Below are 18,120 nucleotides of genomic sequence, written 5' to 3'. Positions count from 1 at the left end.
ATTCAACACTATTTCGCTATTACCGTTCGAGTATGAACTTGAGATGTGTAATTAAACGCAATATTAGCAGTTACCGATTAACAAAACGCACAATATCTGTACTGCAACACAATTTCGCTACCACTGTTTCATCATGAGAGTAAGGTGTGTAACTAAACGCAATATATGAAGCTGCCGTTTTAATGAACATATAACGTGTGTCAGTGCTTATAATTTCGCTATTACCGTTCTGATATGAAAATTCGGTATGTAATGAAACGCAATATTAGCAGTGAACGTTCATCAAAGCACGAAACATGTGTGATACAACACAATTTCGCCATTTGTTCGAATATGAAAATTAGGTCTGTAATGAAACGCGATATTAGCGGTTACTGATTAGCAAGTTACGCATTCACGAGCAGATATGTCGTTCAAGGCAAAAGCAACGGACACACATCTCATTGTTCAGTTACACGAAGCGTACTAGAACCAATGCTTGAATAAATCGAGAAGAACCGCACGGGTTTCACTCAAGATATTAACCAGTCCGATAATGACAAGTTCCACCCGTAATCTCAATCAAATTTACCATTTCCAAAACAGCGAATTATCCAGATCTGCGGTATCAACCGTCTTCCCAATACCAAACAACGAAAAACAAGCTCCCGCGTAGCGCGTAACCGCGCGGGCCGAAAGATCAAGTTTAAGCCGGCCGTACGCAGCCGTAGGCACCGTAATGATGATAAATCACCGTCGGTTACGCACAGAATTTCCATACTGCGCCGCAACGCACAATTTTCTCCAGACCAAAAACGAGCGTAATTGCATTAAAGCAGAGCTACGCGCGGCATAAACAAGACTAAAAATAGTGCGCTGGACAGGAGATACGTAAACATAGCTTGCCGTGACGCAGTTAAGGTTTAGGCTCAGAATTTCGCCATGATGCTGCGCGACAACCAGATAGTTCCAGTTGTCAATTTTGACTGGATTGAGCGAAATGCAGGTAATTTCCATGTTTTGCGAATTCAGTAATTCTAGTTATAATATAATTTGGAAACAAACACTGTAAGTCAGGCTTGGTGTGCAGACATTTGTCATTCTCGCGCTTACCAGAGTGAACTCTTTCTTTATATTTTTAGTGATTTTCCAAGTTTTTGCGAATTCAGTACTTCATTAATTCTAATTTAATTCGGGAAAATCAGTGCAAATTTGAGTTTAATTCGAATACGAATTGGAATAGCTGAGCATTTCCCAGTTGCCCCACTCCCCTTCGCGTATAGGGTTGCCATGTTTTCGTTACCCTGTGCATTAGCGCATGGGATCTGGAGAGTCGCAAAGAAAATTGTGCTAAAGTTAGCTTAGTCGAGAGGGCGTACACGGAATTCGGTATCGTAAGACTACGAATTACAAGGTATGCGGTCAAGACTTCACATTGGCCAGAAACAACACCTACGCGAGCAACACGATACTGCTTTTTCTAAGATTTTGAGATGTACATGCACACTTTAGGTCTGAAATTTCAAGTGTACGCACTCGGGAATAACAAATCTGGCTTTGTCACTTAGCAAATACGCTGTACCAGTGTACGCTGATGCGTGCAATTGGAATCTACTATGGCGACGTAAACCTCACTAGGCGATCGTTACGTTATTTTAATTGCAGCCAATAGAAACTACGAAAGTATCTTACCTGCCAGTTCGTCAGCAGACTTTGTATTACCTGGTAAAGGACAAAAAACAGTTATATCTCCGCGCGAAAAAAAACATCGCATTTACACCCTTTACACGTTTACAAAAACAGTGTGTCACAGGTGCGGGGCGAAAGGCGTTTTCTGGGAAGCACTCAATTTGTTTTTTTAAGCCGATAACGTTTCAATGCGGCGACAATCGAAAGCGGGCGACGCGTCGTGCGATATTCGTGAAAATCGAAGTTTGAACAAACAGCATTTTAGCATTACAGGAAATCTCCATCAGATTTTACGATAGTGTGCGTCTTGTTTGATCAACGGGACATGTTCAGTTTGTGGATGGTAGAGATCATCGTATTTTATACATAGGTGGGCAAAGTGGTCAGCATTGATGCTCAAGTGTAGAAGGACAAGTAGATTTGTAAAGTGGATATGACCGCGGCGTCGCATAATTGTAATACCGGTACTCAATGTAAGGTGGCTACTCTCGAAATAATAAGATATATCGTACGGGTTAACACAAAATAACTCATGACAATGCACATAGGTGCACTTTTCAAAAATATACTGAGTTTCCATGATGCAATATGGCTATTATTTCGGTCCATTACCAGGGCAATTCCACTCATAAAAGGGATGCAAGCATCTCATAAAACTACTTTCTACCCTCAAAATCCTGAGTGCTAAATAGCGAGTGTCTTTGCTTAAAACACCATCACGCGAATGTGGAAGTATTGTCCAAATCATATCCAACTGAGTAAGTATAGAGTGCATAGGCAAAGGCGACTTGCGCACTCCGAAAAAGTAGGAGTTCTCTGAGTTCATCTCACATTCGTACACTCACAATAACCCAGACGCGAGCATCTGCATCGCGTGGTAGTCTATATACAAGTGACAACAAAAGGGCTGGAAATCCGAGTGAATGCATACCTGGATGTATACCGCGTCTTCGTGCTTTCTCTTCATGTCGTTGATATGTCTCGCCACCCCGGTCATAGTTTGTAAGGCTTTCTCGATCGTCTGGTAACCGGGGTCGGTTTTATCGCAGTGTTTCACGAGTTCCTGTTCGAAAGAGACGGGAAATGATTGAGCTTGAGATTGCTACAGTGGTTCTTCGTGTAACAAAATTGACATCGAAGGATGCGTCGGTGTGTCAAATAAGATTTGCAAAAGCTTGCGAGACAAACACGCAAAACGCATGCAAACAAAAAGAATTCCCCATCCCGCGCACCTGAAGCAGTAGGTGATATTTCAGCACGCGCTGCACGGGTTTCAGCAAATACGATCCCAGCGGCAGCGTGTGACGCAAGCCGTCTTGCTGAGCCTGCAGAAGAAAAGCCAACAGTAGAATAGTATAAAATAGGGCTATATACGAGCAAATGAAAACAGACCGATATTTCCGAAGATTGATCGAAAGCCTTTCGTCAGAATGGCATATTTATGACTTTTCGAAAAGTCCCGACTGCAGAGGAATGCTTTGAATGCACTGAGACACTCATTATATGCAATACCGCGCTTTATTTACATAGCAACCACAGTTTTTAACCAAGAATATATATCAATTTTAATGCATCTCAGCTCGGTTGAAGATACATTACGAAAGTTGTATAAAGATGAACATAATTTCAGTGAAGTTATACGCAGAGGTGCTCGAAGAAGTCATCAAGTAGAAGTGGAAGTAGCGTCAATAATTTCTACTCAAGTAAAAGAAGAGTAGCGATTAACAGTAACCAACAAAACAAGTATTCTCGGCCTCTAATTTGTGTACTGTATAGTATAAATAGATGCAATAGTCTTAAACCATAAGAACTTGCGTACATATGCCAAGTGCGCAGAGAACTCCAGGAAAAAAGTTGATGTACTTAGCGACAGATCACCTCTGATCACATGGAATTATACGCAACATACACCTCAGTTTTAACCGAAAAAAACCTTGTCAATGTTGATGCATCGCAGTTGAAGATGCATTACGAAACATAAATCAAGATCAAAATCATCCAGACAAAGTTATATAACGATAAAAATCTCGAATACTCATATTTTTCGGTGTCGAATGTTAACAATTTCGCATGACCACAGATCGCTCAGATTATAGCAAATCTACCTTGAAAAAGTCGGCTAAATGCGGGTTCTTCATACACCTTGTCATGGCCGCGACTGAAGACGGGTAGTTGGTGCAATATTCCGTGTAGACTTTGTAATCGTCGGCCTGAAAAAGACACCGGCGGCTTGATATCGAGCTTAGTGTGGGATTAGTAAGAGATACCGAAGTCTAGCAAAAGGGCGCAGAAAGAATCCTCCGCTGTACTCTACCTTAAAAGGCACAGGGTATATTCGACCGCGGTTTTAATGACGGCGTCGACAATACGATACTCGAAGAATTTCAGCAACTTGATTCACAAACAACGGCACAGAAGACGTCACGTTACGTCCCGATTAATTCGTTCCGAGCGAAATGAAACAGCACGAAACTATTTCTCCACGCGCGTCACATCTACGCCCCGGAAAAACTTGGATAGGGTGTATTTCCACGAAAGGACCCCCGAAAAGTTTACCGAGTTCAAGAAGAAGATAAAAAAAAACAGCAAAAAATCTTACCCTGGACGCAAAGCAACCGGCCACACGCTGTGGGTCACCTTCGCAGTCTTCCAATTCTGCCAGAAGATTTCTGTACAAAAATACAAACAGAATTATTACCAGTAACTGCGCGCAATGATGCCAAGATGGCGGCTCGCTTGAACGAAAAACGAAACGAAAAATTTTTGAGTAGTTCCAGTTCTATCGCTGATCTTGAAAAGCGAGTAGTTCATAGTTCCGGTTGATAGTTGCTAGCTTTGAAAAGTGAGTAGTTCTAGATCTAGTTGCGCATTTTGAAAAGTGAATAGTTCTAATTCTAGTTGCTAGTTCCTAGTTTTGAAAAGTGAGTATAGTTCTAGTTGCGGATTTTGAAATGCGAGTAGTTCTAGTTCTAGTTCCGGTTCTAATTCTAGTTGCACATTTTGAAAAGTTTGTAGTACTAGTTCTAGTTCTAGTTGCCGATTCTGAAACGTGAGCAGTTGTAGTTCTAGTTCCGGTTCTAATTCTAGTTGCACATTTGAAAAGTTTGTAGTGCTAGGTTTAGTTCTAGTTGCCGATTTTGAAATGCGAGTAGTTCTAGTTCTAGTCCTGGTTATAATTTTGTTTGCGTATTTTGAAAAGTTCGCAGTATTAGTGCTAGTCCTAGCTGTGCATGAAATGTGAGTAGTACTAGTTCTAGGTCCGGTTCTAAATTTAGCTGCGTATTTTGAAAATTTTGTAGTTCTAGTTCTAGTTGCGTATTATTAAAATCCAGTAGTTTGCACATGCACAAGCCTGGTTTTGCCTCCGCCCGCAATTCGCGTAATCTGGTTATAGGAACTCGTTGATGGCCGCCATAAAATCATATGACCCTCGTAAAATGAGTGGTAATTTGCCCGGATAGGCATTGCGACTTTGGAGAAACACAACTGGCTTGAGAATAACCGATAACGTGTTTTCCGTAAGTCGGGAAACACAAATAAACCTCCGTAATCAAACAAAAATCTAAAACCATGGGTTACTGCATTTGGTTAGCTCGGCCATCCGAATAATACGCTGTTACGCGAAATCTCATCAATCGAAAACGCGCAAAGCTCATCCATTACACCCGTTGACGTGTTAGTTAGAGTGTGCCGAACTTTGACAATAACTATCACACGAAAGTATCCAACTGCATAAAGAATAATACAGTCTATACAACTGGTGAGATATCGTCGAAATATCGCGTTTACACGCCGTGAATCATCGATCATCGTAACGTTTTTACGTTAGCCCAATAAATCGCGACTTTAACAATGCGGGATAGGGGTTGTGAAAACAGAATCTGTGTGTGCGTATGTATTACTCATTGTGTAAATAGAATCCGACAGTATACAAAACCGGACGCGTATTGCAGGCGTAATTGGGCCCCGCGGGGCAAATTGAAAAATATTTGTCGTAATGCTGGAATCAGAATTTTGATTACGCGTAACTGCGGAAAATTGAACGATCGTGGGTTAATTTAGCTTTAAAGAATTTTCAATATAAGGGTAAGTCGCATTCGAGACCTCATTTTTAGCAAAAATTAGGGTTATAATTTCATAGTGGAAATAGCATGAATGCTTTCTCTTTCTGTGTGATAAAGAAGAGTGCCCCGAAGCAGACCTGGACAACGAGATAAAGTTGTGTGTGTAGCTTTAGTTCTAAATCTAATCTAATTTGAAAAACCCTAAAATTTTCTATCGTCGTCCACTCTGGTCCCCAACGGCCTCACAGAGACAACTTCGCATAAAACATAAAATGCGATACTCAAGTTCATCTCGAATTTAGGAGGTTAGGAGGAATACGTTTGAATTCGTGAATTCGAGTAACTCAGACCTGGTCGAACCATCACCTTTTCGAGGTCGACTTCACTTTTACAAATGCATCGCTCTTTGCGCCAAGAATATCAGTATTGCGTTGAGCTAAACTTACACGACATCGCTATAATTAGTCCGCCACTTACACTCTGCGGTAAACTTTACACTGAAATAACGCCAAACGACACATATATTGCAGTCACGAAGTCGACCTCACGGTGAAAGGCTTGACCCAGCGCGTGTGGTTGACTTTCGCTGCGCGTTGAAACTTTTGTACGCGCGATCACGATATTCACCTGAGAGTTGACAAGGTCTATCTTCGGTTTAGCTTTTGGAATAATCCTTTACTAAACGGATCAAATATCAAAATTTACAAATGGGCCTACACAAGCGGTTGCGACAAGGTGTGACACAAGCAATGCAAGGTTAGCCGGTTACGGCACTGCATCGATTTTCTATTCGGTGGGTCACACCTATTCGACTCATCATACACCACGGCAACATTTTGTACGGTTATAAAGCTTTGTGTCAATTCATTATATGTACCATATGATATCCATCAATATCATAATCTGCGTGTATTGTCCAATTGTTTTCTGTACCGATCCGCGCATGTGGCGAATTATGATTTCAAAACAATAAATTTCAACGTGGTAGATAGCGGAAAGTTATCCGTAATACAATATGACTTGTCTAATCAGTAATCACTATACGGTACCGTACCAAATACAACTTCCATTTCGATTCGCGTACGGCACGCTATTTTGATATGAGGTGACGCACTTGAGTTTTGTCTAATCCGAAATATTCGATACGCTTCAAGGGGTTATGTTACGATAAATGATTTTGCAATGACAGCATTCGCACGCGAGGCTGGCAATCTCAAGTCAACACGCAATTTCTTTCACAAGCCTAAACGATAAATTCTTAGGGGTTAGCCTTAAAGGATTACAGGCGTATCGCAGCTGGCGAATATCTCGCAAAATCGCCTTTAGCAGGCCCGAGCACGCTGAAATCAGCTGATTTGTGATTGGTGAAGGTAAAGCACGCGTCACTAATGACGCGATATCCGATTGGTTGCATGCGCCATCGAATTTCTACGTCATAATAATTAGCAAACATGCTTCACTGATAGTGATAATGGTTTGTCAACTACGCTTTACAACACTTGACACTTCACTTACGCTTGATGTTATCTATTAATAACAGCTTATTGCAGGATCCTATTGCGACTTGCTATGATTAAGTAGCTATCGTCTACTGGCTGGCGCAATAAATATACTTGAGAGTGTATGCTTATAGAGATCTATAGTAGTGCAAGTACTCACTACCTTCAAGGTAAAAGTAGTCATCATTGATAGTCAAGTAGAACTAGAAGTGACGTCGTCAATTTATGCCCCAAGTGCAAGTGGAATAGCGATTTTAAAGTAAGTAACAAGTACATATTTTCGACCTCGTTTTTTCCTAAAACACTGAGAATTGTGAATTTCTGTCTCGGTGATAATTCCTTTAGGTGGTCAAAGTAGTCATAGTTGGTACTCAAGTAGAAGTAGAAGTAAGGTACGCTTGAAAGTAGCGATTTCAAAGTAAGTAAAATAGTATGTATTCTGGACTTAGATTTGCCTAAAAAAGCAAAATCTGTGAAGTGGGAGGTAAAATACTCTAAACTCATGACCACTTGAGGAGTAAGTATGTCAAGTAAACATTCAAGTACTCCGAAAAAGTAAAAAGTGCTTCTTTACAGACTGCCTTTGAGTAACAGACGTGTAAAGCATACTTGCCTACCTGAAATAAAGCACGCATATGACTAACAATATGTATTCTCTATTACTAATTGTCTTTCTTTGACCAACGTGAAGAACGTCGTGCATAATGAGGCACTTCTTATATCTCAATGCCATCGACACAATTGTACAGCGCACAGATGCTTTTTCGGTATCGACAAATACGAAACGTGCCACTCAACCATCTAATGGGGAGTTGCGATGGAAGGCCGGCGCCGGCGGGCCCGATCCTCGTGGCATGACTCATTTTCATAAAGGTTAATTCTCGAGTGTTTGCTCGCCGAAAGCCAATCGCAATGTACCGTTGCGCAGGCCGTTTGAAATCCGCGCTACCGTATTTGCGGAGTAAACTGATTAGGTGCGGGCTTACAGAAGTCATATATTTGCCAACGTTAAGGCGGGGATTATAGTGAAAATACGGCCTATTGTGTTGCTGCGTTTATGGTCGGCAGTGCATCAAGTCAGGCAGGCGTCTGCTATGGGAGGTGATATGACATCACGGGAAACCGAGATGGTGCTTTTATGATTTGGTATTCACGCATGTAGTGCAATAGAAATGCGAAACCATGGTAAAAACAAACTAATCCCCCACAGACGAGTAGCCGCGATTAAGAATTTGGGATGGATATTTGAAATCAAAAATTGCTTGCCGTTGTGTGACAATGACATATCGGATGCATTGCGAAGTCATGATTTCCTATTAAAAATCAGGGGGGCAAAGGACCATTTCGTCTCAACGATAAGTCCTTGTTCCCCAACACTGCACTGTACATCCATAGGTGGAAAAAATATGTATTTACAAAATTTAACACCATAGCCTATAGGCCTTAGGGTGCGTATCATGCGATCGGCCCCTTCCTATACCAATTTTTGCTTCGACACCTATTCCAATAGTCTAAACGAGTCAAGTATACCCATCCGTATGTAGACATATCTCATGAGTGTATAGTGAGTGGGTTGTATGTGTTGACATCAATGACATATACCACAATACGGGATTACTTGGAGTGCTACAACAAAGCAGAATCCACTCCTCAGATATATTTCCATAAGTATTTGTGTATTTGACTCGTTTTCACGCATTGGAATGACAGTAATAGAACATTTGGTACCAGAAGTTCTGTCTGCCTGATTTGAACACTGCTCTGCGGTGGAAATCGGCGAATACACGATTTGCGTTTACAGCGCCGCGGACGCCACACTTCACTGAGACAAGACGTTAAATGTTGTCTCAAATGTTATTGCTAAGTTATACACGGCTGTAAGATTTAAAAGCGACCAGCAATATTGAGCACATCCGGCCCTGGAGCAAGCAAATTTTCAAGTGCAAGACTGCGTTTAATCACAGGATAACTAGCATCTCAACTTGAAAATTACATAACCCGCACGTAAAGAGACACGACAAAAACCCGCGTTGAACTTCGCGATATCAAATCGCAACAAAGCGCGGCTGACAAGTTAACTCATCATCGGCTAAGCGTTATCTCGATAGCGGTGTTGTGTTACAAGCCGGCAACAAATACGAGTATCGATTTTACGCCTGGTTTACGCAACAGCCCTTAAGAAACGGGGTCGTGTTACGACACCCGTCTAGAACTCAGCCTGGGAACTCTCGACCCAACGCTACGCCGCTGTATATCGTTTGATTTCCATTTCAACAGTGTGCCCAATTACTGAGGCAGGCTTAACTTGTGAAGGCGAAAGTCTGGAATTGGTGAGAAAGTTTGGAAATCAAAAGCATCCACGTATAAGCAGATACATGCGGCGAGAGGAAACGTATTGAATGTCAATGCCGGTGCGATACAAAAGACCCATCTATATCTCTGCAGTTTGTGTCCACACAGCAGCCTCGAAGGACCAGAAAAGCTCAATTCTCAATGGATTTCTTAATGTAAATTAAATTGTATTACGAATTTGTAAGAAATCAAATATAGTTCATATTAAATCAGTAATTCTCATACGCATGAGAATGCTAAATATCTGTACTACCGTGCACCAAGCTTGGCACGTTTCGCACTATACAGTAGGGCTCTTCAAAAAATGACTTTTTTTCTAAAATCGCACTGGCTACTTGATAAAAGTGTTCAGCTACCTAATTTAGGCCTACACACCAAATTTGGTTCAATTCCAACCAGCAGCCGCATTGCTACAGGAGAATAAAGTTTCCATCTAAAAATAAATAACAAAAAATTTAAAAAATTTCTGTTCACCCCATGAAAGTGTTAGGTTGTCTATAGAAACGATGTTCACCAAATTTGGTTCAATTCCAACCAGTGTAAGCGGAGTTATCGCCGTCGAAAAATTTGGATTATGAATAAAATAGTATTTACGGTGACCAATTCTTTAATTATTTATTATAGTGGTGCCCACCGTAAATACTATTTTATTCAAATCCAAATTTTTCGACGGCAATAACTACGCTTGTACTGGTTGGAATTCAACCAAATTTGGTGAACATAGTTTGTATAGACAACCTAACACTTTCATGGGGTGAACAGAAAATTCTCAAATTTTTTGTTATTTATTTTTATATAATTAATATAAACTTTCTTATCCTGTAGCAATGCAACTACTGGTTGGAATTGAGCCAAATTTGGTGTGTAGGCTTAAATTAGGTAACCTAACAATTTTATCGAGTAGCCAGTGCGATTCGAGAAAAAAAGTCATTTTTGAAGAGCCCTACCATACAGCTCTCCTGTGGTATTTGCAGGAAAACCGGACAGCAGATAGAATTAAAATGAGACCATAGAAACATTTCACAAATTAGATTAGAATTATACTGCCGGCAATTCCTTCTAATCACTCTCTAACTAGTCAAATAGAATTATCTAATTGCCCAACTCAGGCACACAATGTCTCTGCCAGTTGTCACGTCGATTTCAATCCTAAAAACGATCCAATCATATCCCAAATCTGTGCCTTTTACTTTTCAAAATGAAACATGTAAAATTTTAGTAGTTTTCCGCCTAACACTGTGAAGTAGAAGTGAAAGTAGTCCGAAAACATAACTACTTGAGTATTCTGGGAAAATAGCAGTGCTTCGTTACCGGCCACCTCTGCCGAGGATAATATTATTGCGAAAATCGGCGTAACACAAAGAATGCTGCGACGTTTATTAGATATAAACGTTCTCTCCAATTAGGCATCACGAATAGAACTGTATTTAAATTGAGTAGCCACTCAAGTGTGTTCAGAATCACGAAACGCCGTAATATCTCCAACACACAGGAACAGTAATTGCGAAACAACAATAATTATTATCTATGCAACTGCGCGCTAGACGCTCTCGGCGGCAGGAATGCAGAAACCAGACAAACGTTACCTCAATAAGTCTCGATTTGGCGAAATTACGAGCACGGAGCTATTCGACAATTAACAAAACATTCACAGATAATTTCCTGCACTTGAAATGCCACTTTTCCCGTTCTGCGCGGCGGTGAAACTTCACGGAATCTCAACAATTCGCGGGCGGTAATGGACATGCCGAATTCGCGTGAAGAAAAATTACAGCGAGGGTTCATTACCAGAAGTTCGTGAACCTTCCGACATGTGTAGAATGCGCTTAAAAGCTTAAAAAACGAATGCAATCGAGAAACCGCTGCCTTTGATAGGATGGCTTCAGTCAACGCGTGTGTAATACGTCTATATCAGAAGACAAACCCGTCAATAATACCCTACCGAATATATTCTTCACACGAAATACAGCAAGACGTGCAAACGCTATTTATAGGTAGATAAATCGACGCAGGAGTTTAAATCCGCATACGCGCACTTGTAGCATATCGTAAGAGCTTCTTGGAGATACAGAACTTCAATATGCATTGAAATAATATATTCATATTGAAATAAACCTGATTATCTTTTGCTGACGGACGTCAGTAGTATACATATATTCGTCAGCAACTAGTAGAATTAAATAAAACTTTACAAATTATTATTATAGCATGTCAAAAACTGACATTATGGGACCCCGATTGTGAAGTTTCGGAATACCCAGGCCAATTTGGGGTTATTTTCGTTGGGTCAGGAGTCCTTCGAAACTCGACGCGATTTTCCAAACCAGGATATTGTTTTCTAATCACATTCGGGTGAAATTCGAAATTCTGGTGAACATGAATAGTGGTCGCATCTGTCGGCCCCATTGGCAATTGTCAATTAATGAAAACTCTCGATTACCAGAGGCAGCAGAGCAGACAAGCAAATTTCGTCCTCCATAGAATCATAAAGGCATAAAATATTGGTTAATTTATAACCGTCAGTTATTAACAAACGGAAGAGTCCGGCACAGTCAGCAAAATTTACATTTCACAACCGCACTGTATGCGGCGCGATCATTCCCTTCAATTTCCCGGCGTAAAACAAACAGGAAATCTAACGAGCATATTGACTGTTTCGGGAAGGCCCACGGTTTTATACGTTTGAGTTGAAAAAATCGATGTTGGATATCTTTTCCATTACACGGTTTCGACACTTCGCGAGCCGTGAAGTGTAAAACTCATTGGAATGCGTATAAATTCAATTTGCTATCAGCTGCAGATAGCGACAACGTGCACACCTGTCTAAGAATCAGCCCGTTGCCGATTCCTGAGTATGTAGACGCAGAAATCTAAATCATCTTCATCCGATTTCAAAAATACCGAAGTCGCGACCTTGACTTATTGAGCGATGAGTCAGTACGCTTTCGCGGACTCAAAACCTCATAAATCTCGCAACGATAGCATCTATTACCCGGAGACGCGGCGGATTATAGATACCTCGCGCAGGAATAGAAAAGGTCGCGCTAAATCCTTAGCCCGCAATCGCATAGCCGAGTTAATTTCAAATTGCGAGGAACTTGACTTGGGTTCCGCGGATTGCGCGCAGTCCATTAAGCGTGTTTACAAACACGGTGTCACAGGAAGACGGATCTACGGCGGCGCGTTAAATGTAGCAACATAATGTCATAAGTCAACTTAACGCGTATGGCAGTAAATGAAACGTGCGGAACTGATTCTTTCTTTCTGTTTACACGGGACAGAGAAAATATGATAATCAATGCCCACAGTACACAGACTTAACATATTGTCAGTATGATTTAGAGGTGGTCAGTAACGAAGCACTTGTACTTTTCCGAAGTACTAAAGTAGATTTTACATACTTGCAGTACTTAGTCAAGTGGTTATGATTTCGGACTACTTCTAATTAACAGTTTTCAGTTTTTTTCTTCGGGCAAAACTACATATAGAATACTTATTTTAGTTACTTGGAAATCGCTATCATATTTGTACTTGAGTACAAATTTACATTACTTCTACTTGTGCTTCAATACGAAGTATGACTACTTTGACCATCTCTGCTATACAATATTTGACATTTTAGATCGCGCAAGCATATATAGCTGTATAGTGTATACGCTGATGAAAATATACGTTATAAGCACTAGTCGGATGTTTCTTTGTGTATAATTTACCGCCTGGCATCGACGTCGTAATTGCCACTTTAATGGCTGATACCGCCATAGATTAGCGGCGGAGAGCAGTGCTTGTTTTTGCTTCGGGCGACTGCAATTTCTCGGTAACGAATCTCTAAGCCAGCGCAATAATACATGAGCGAATTTCTGAGCAGCGCAATAATGGAATTAGGCTAAGTCGATTTGGTAACCATGTTGAGGCTGACGTAAAGGAAAATTGTTTATTGTATACATTAGATCATGGTAAGTCGAAATCACATTACATGATATAAAGGTCGATTCTCCATGGCACTCAATAGCAATCATGCATATTGATTTAAGTACTGCACATTGTTACATTCTTGAATATGTCGAATGACATATGGAACTAGACTGTTCGATATATATGTATGTTACATATGAATGAATGGACTGGAAGCCCTTCATTGCATTCGAACACTTACATTTTTGCGGCTGCCCCATGACATATGTAATTATATTGTTTGATATATATGTATATTACATATGTATGAATGGTCTGGCAACCCGGCATATATTGGAAGACTTACATTCGTGCGTGTGTCCAATGACACGTGGAGTTAGAGCCAGTTAAATATACATGTATATTACATACGTATGAATGGTCTGGAAACCCGGTATATATTGGAAGACTTACATTCTTGCGTGTGTCCAATGACATGTGGAACTAGACTGTTTGATATATATGTATATTACACATGTATGGAACCTGATGTGGTATATACTCGAAGAATTAACTTGCTCTCCAATGCGCGTTACATAAGAAATATTCATTTCAAAAATGTCAATGTGTACAATACTAACCATTGATTTCGTAAAATCAACGGACACAACCCATACAGTGTGTCTGGGCCATAGGGACCCAGTGTAAATACCATAATTCATCGCATAATACTTCACTTGTGCCGAAGACAGCTCTGGGATATGGTAACGATTATGTAAACACAAATCCTCACCTATTGAAGTCGTAAATATCGCGTATGTTTCCAAATAAGTCGTCAACGTCACCGGGCTGTATATTTAAACTGGGATTGCTTCGTATCACCGATAGGTAGCCCTGGAAGAAATTAATAAGATTACGGTATGAGCTGAATTATAAATGAGGCATTTGCAACAGGTATCGCAATTCGCGACTCATCCTACAAGTAAGCGACCTGCAAAAGAAAATGCCATCGTCAATAATGCAAATGCACTTAAGAGCAGGCTCTTATGTTGTATAGACTATATGCTTTTAATCATATATTGCATTTTGCATTCCTTATCTGCAATGGCGTAACACCTAACCCACGTTCAATGGTAAGGACAAATGCTTTATCTGCGGCATCGTTAAACCGAACACTGGCCAATTCATGGCTCTCTCGCAATCAAACATAAATACTCGCGGAATTCCAAACATATGTAAGGAACAGATATTTCTCATCGTGTGAATATTCCACGGTCGGCTGCAGGAATGCGAGGTGCGACTGCACAATGGCGTGCAGTATTCCACGCAAAATATCACACAGAAAATAAGATTGTGTGAAAGTTCGTAAAGTCAATAGATATAAAGATTTAAGACAGCTTTCAATCTGAACTCAAAGAACGCACTTTGCTCTTTATAACCGGGCATCAGAGGTAGGAGGAATTGACTGTTATCGTAGTAAAAATACTATACCCGCTTGCCCAAGTCTTTCAAGCCATGATGACAACATACGTTCCGTTGTATAATATATTCATATAGAAATTAACACGAATATATTACTCAATTGCATTTTGCAACTCGGACCTCCAAGAGTAAAATATGTGCAATGGATGATGCATGCCTAACGGAATACCATATTATTCAGAATTACATTATGTGTATATACGTGAAACAGTCTAGGTTCTAAATGTTTGACAAAAGCCTTATGCATAATGCATGGTTTGATGAATAATTCAGTAAGTCCAAATTCTCCACATGTATACCACCTCGTAGCATAAAAATTGTAGATTCAAACTCTACACAGTCTTCTGTTATACTGGTCTTGTTTACATCCCGATAATATTAGCGACACGTATAACCCAAAAATAATTACAATATCCGGAACAAATATTTAGATCGAATTGTCCCTATACAAAAAAACGCCGATTCAGATCAAAGCCAGGACGCATCGCTGTGTCGACACAGACACGAAATTAGGGGCCGAAAATAGCAATTATCATTTGAGCTGAAAGACCGCACGTGGCCTTACAATAACACACCGAAGCGGATAAGTATACTTTAGGCCGGTTGTTTAGTATTAATGAGCTAGGGGCATACGATGATGCCCGGCGCGAAATTCAATATGTAAATTATCATCCCACCAATTTATCTCTGAAATGAGTGCAGCGCTCTTTTGGGCATCCAAAGAATGGAAATTTACATAAATGCGCAGATTGATATTACACACACATTTTTTCGAGTTGGTCCGTTATGTTCGTGCGTGAAATCACCATAGGCAAATCAAGGTACCCCAGTAGATATGTAGAAATAGAAGTAACGATATAAATTTTTACTCAAGTTCAAGAAGAAGTAAAACCGTACATTTGCACTCCATTATAAGTGGAAGTAGCGTTTTTCAAGTAAAAAGTAAGCATTATAGTTGAAGTTTTGCCTAAAAAATCTGAAAACTGAGAAGCAGAAGTAGAATTAGTCTGAAATCGTAACCAACTGAGGAAGCACAATATTTCGAACGTATATTATAGTTACCGTGATTAGGGCTGGGCACAATGATTCGAGTACTCGAATCTGAATCGAGTATTAATTTTAATAATTCGAGTCGAGTAGTAAAAGACGATTTTTTCGAGTACTGAAATTATACGCTCCTCGCAACTGAAAGTTAATTTACTAACGAGAATTAAAGTTTTGATACTATTTTCCAATGAGGAAGCCTTGAAACATCGATTGGCCGTGTCGCAGCATACAAGACATAGTACAAAGGTACGAACATTACGGGAAATAACACATCTCCGAAGTCATGATCATCCCACGACATCGTCAAGAAGTGCAATGAAATGGGTATGATCGAAAAAATACCAAAGTATCTTTAATGTGATGGATTATGTTCTCTGTGGTGACATAAAAGGTACATATTTGAACTTTGAAATTGTACATTCTGTTGTGACGTCATAATGAGTGATACTCGAATACTCGACTCGACCCGAAGCGTAATACGTGATTCTGTTCTGAATCGAATCACGCAGGTCCTCGATTTTGCCCAGCCCTAACCGTGATACACACGATGGTTTTCGGACGATTTCACTCAAATAAGTGGCGAAAAGATATCTCAAAACTGCTTTCTACTTTTCAAAATTGAGATTGTAAAAAGAAAGTGGTTTTCCTCGAAACACTGTTCCAGTAGAAGTCGAAATGGAATAGTATATTCATATTGAAATAAATCCGAATGTTTTCGGCTGACAATCGTCAGGAGTAATCGTCAGCAACTAGTGGAGAATTGGAAAGAACATTGACCAACAATTGTATGTTCTTCCAATTGTGTACTAGTTGTTGAAGATTGCTCCTGACGAGTCTCAGTCGAAAATAGTCGGGTTTTATTCAATAAGAATATACTGTTTAATTGTATATTGAAGTTCTGCACCTCCGAGAAGCTCTTCAGAAGGGTAAATAGTCTTAAAACATAGCCGCTTGAGTTGGGCAAAATCTAGTGGAGTACTTCGAAAAAGTAGAAGTTCTTCTTTCCTACAAATGATCACAACGCTACACAGATTTACGCACACAAACGAATCATCCCAGTGTTAAAATATTCAGTGCAAGTTTGTCGCTACCGCGCGGCCTGGCACAGCGCGAGGCGATTACCGTAACTTCGCGAAGCGCGGTCTATTCCGCGCCTCGTGACGTCGTGAGAAAACAAGCCTCGCGTCGCGCTAAACACAGCCTTCGCGGCGGATTACAAGTGTCCGAACACTGGGAAAATATCGGAAAATTCCTGAAAGGCTTTGCCTGCGGTCCGCGTCACGAGTGACGGCCGAGGCAATTGATACGAGTGCATACAGTATAAGGTCGAGCGATGAATTTTTCGAGCAATGGTAAGTGTCTAATTATGATCAGAGGTGGTCAACGTGGTGTAGCTATTTCTAAGTTGTACCTACATCAGTCTATATAGGCCGATGTAGAAAATGAATGATTCGTTCTTTACAATTCTCTACTAGCTGCTGACGGTTATCCCTGACGAGCAGATTTGGACAACTTGATAATTCTAAATGTATAATTACACTAATTAGAGCGAAATGCCGGTAATCTAATTATAATCTAATGTGTGAAGTGTTTCTATGCTTTCATTTTAATTCTAATCTAGTGTCAGCCGAAGATATTCGGGTACATTTAAACACGGATATACGTCACGATGGCTTATTTTCAAGCATCAAAACGCGATAGTGTTTTACATTGTTAGGCTTACAGCTCAAATAATCATACTCACGGTTAAAATATCCCGCATAGACCGCACGTACATCCGTTCCGTTTCGATTAACTCCAACAGCACCCTGTCCACGTACGACAAGTCCGGGTTGTCGACCATGGCCAGGTTGGCTACAGGCGCCAAGTGGTCCACGTCGTTCAAGTCTCTGTTGTGGCCGCCGCAGTGAGCGATGAAAGCTGAGGACCGCGAGCTTCTGGCGGAATTGGCGCGGTGGGGCGATTCTACAGTGTCGAGGTTAGCGGTGGTCGCGGTACCGGCGTCGAGGTCTTTGGAAGTGCGGTCGGGAGCTTCGGACTCGTTCAAATCGGGCAGGACCGTTTGCAGGCCGAAGCGGTGGGATGTAATCTGGCAAGAACAAATGATTAGTAAC

General features: G+C 40.7%; 1 protein-coding gene across 2 annotated transcripts in view; it reads right to left on the bottom strand.

Annotated features, from left to right (window-relative positions):
• LOC145441839 (uncharacterized) overlaps nucleotides 1–18,120 on the bottom strand; it is a 33,889-nt gene that overhangs the window by 9,606 nt on the left and 6,163 nt on the right. For both annotated transcript variants that reach the window (XM_080319789.1, XM_080319791.1), the window contains exons 3-9: nucleotides 17,751–18,095; nucleotides 14,271–14,371; nucleotides 4,268–4,337; nucleotides 3,774–3,878; nucleotides 2,901–2,993; nucleotides 2,600–2,731; nucleotides 1,672–1,701 (exon numbers count right to left, since the gene is read on the bottom strand). In XM_080319789.1, coding sequence (XP_080175915.1) covers nucleotides 1,672–1,701; nucleotides 2,600–2,731; nucleotides 2,901–2,993; nucleotides 3,774–3,878; nucleotides 4,268–4,337; nucleotides 14,271–14,371; nucleotides 17,751–18,095 — 876 coding nt within the window. The remainder of the gene's footprint in view (nucleotides 1–1,671; nucleotides 1,702–2,599; nucleotides 2,732–2,900; nucleotides 2,994–3,773; nucleotides 3,879–4,267; nucleotides 4,338–14,270; nucleotides 14,372–17,750; nucleotides 18,096–18,120) is intronic.

The sequence above is a fragment of the Botryllus schlosseri genome, chromosome 6 (genome assembly GCF_051294905.1).
Source record: "Botryllus schlosseri isolate E-star chromosome 6, Bs_hap1, whole genome shotgun sequence".
NCBI classification, from domain to species: Eukaryota; Metazoa; Chordata; class Ascidiacea; order Stolidobranchia; family Styelidae; genus Botryllus; species Botryllus schlosseri.
The sequence above is the reverse complement of the archived record's forward strand: the minus strand, read 5'-3'. Positions and strand labels throughout refer to the sequence as shown.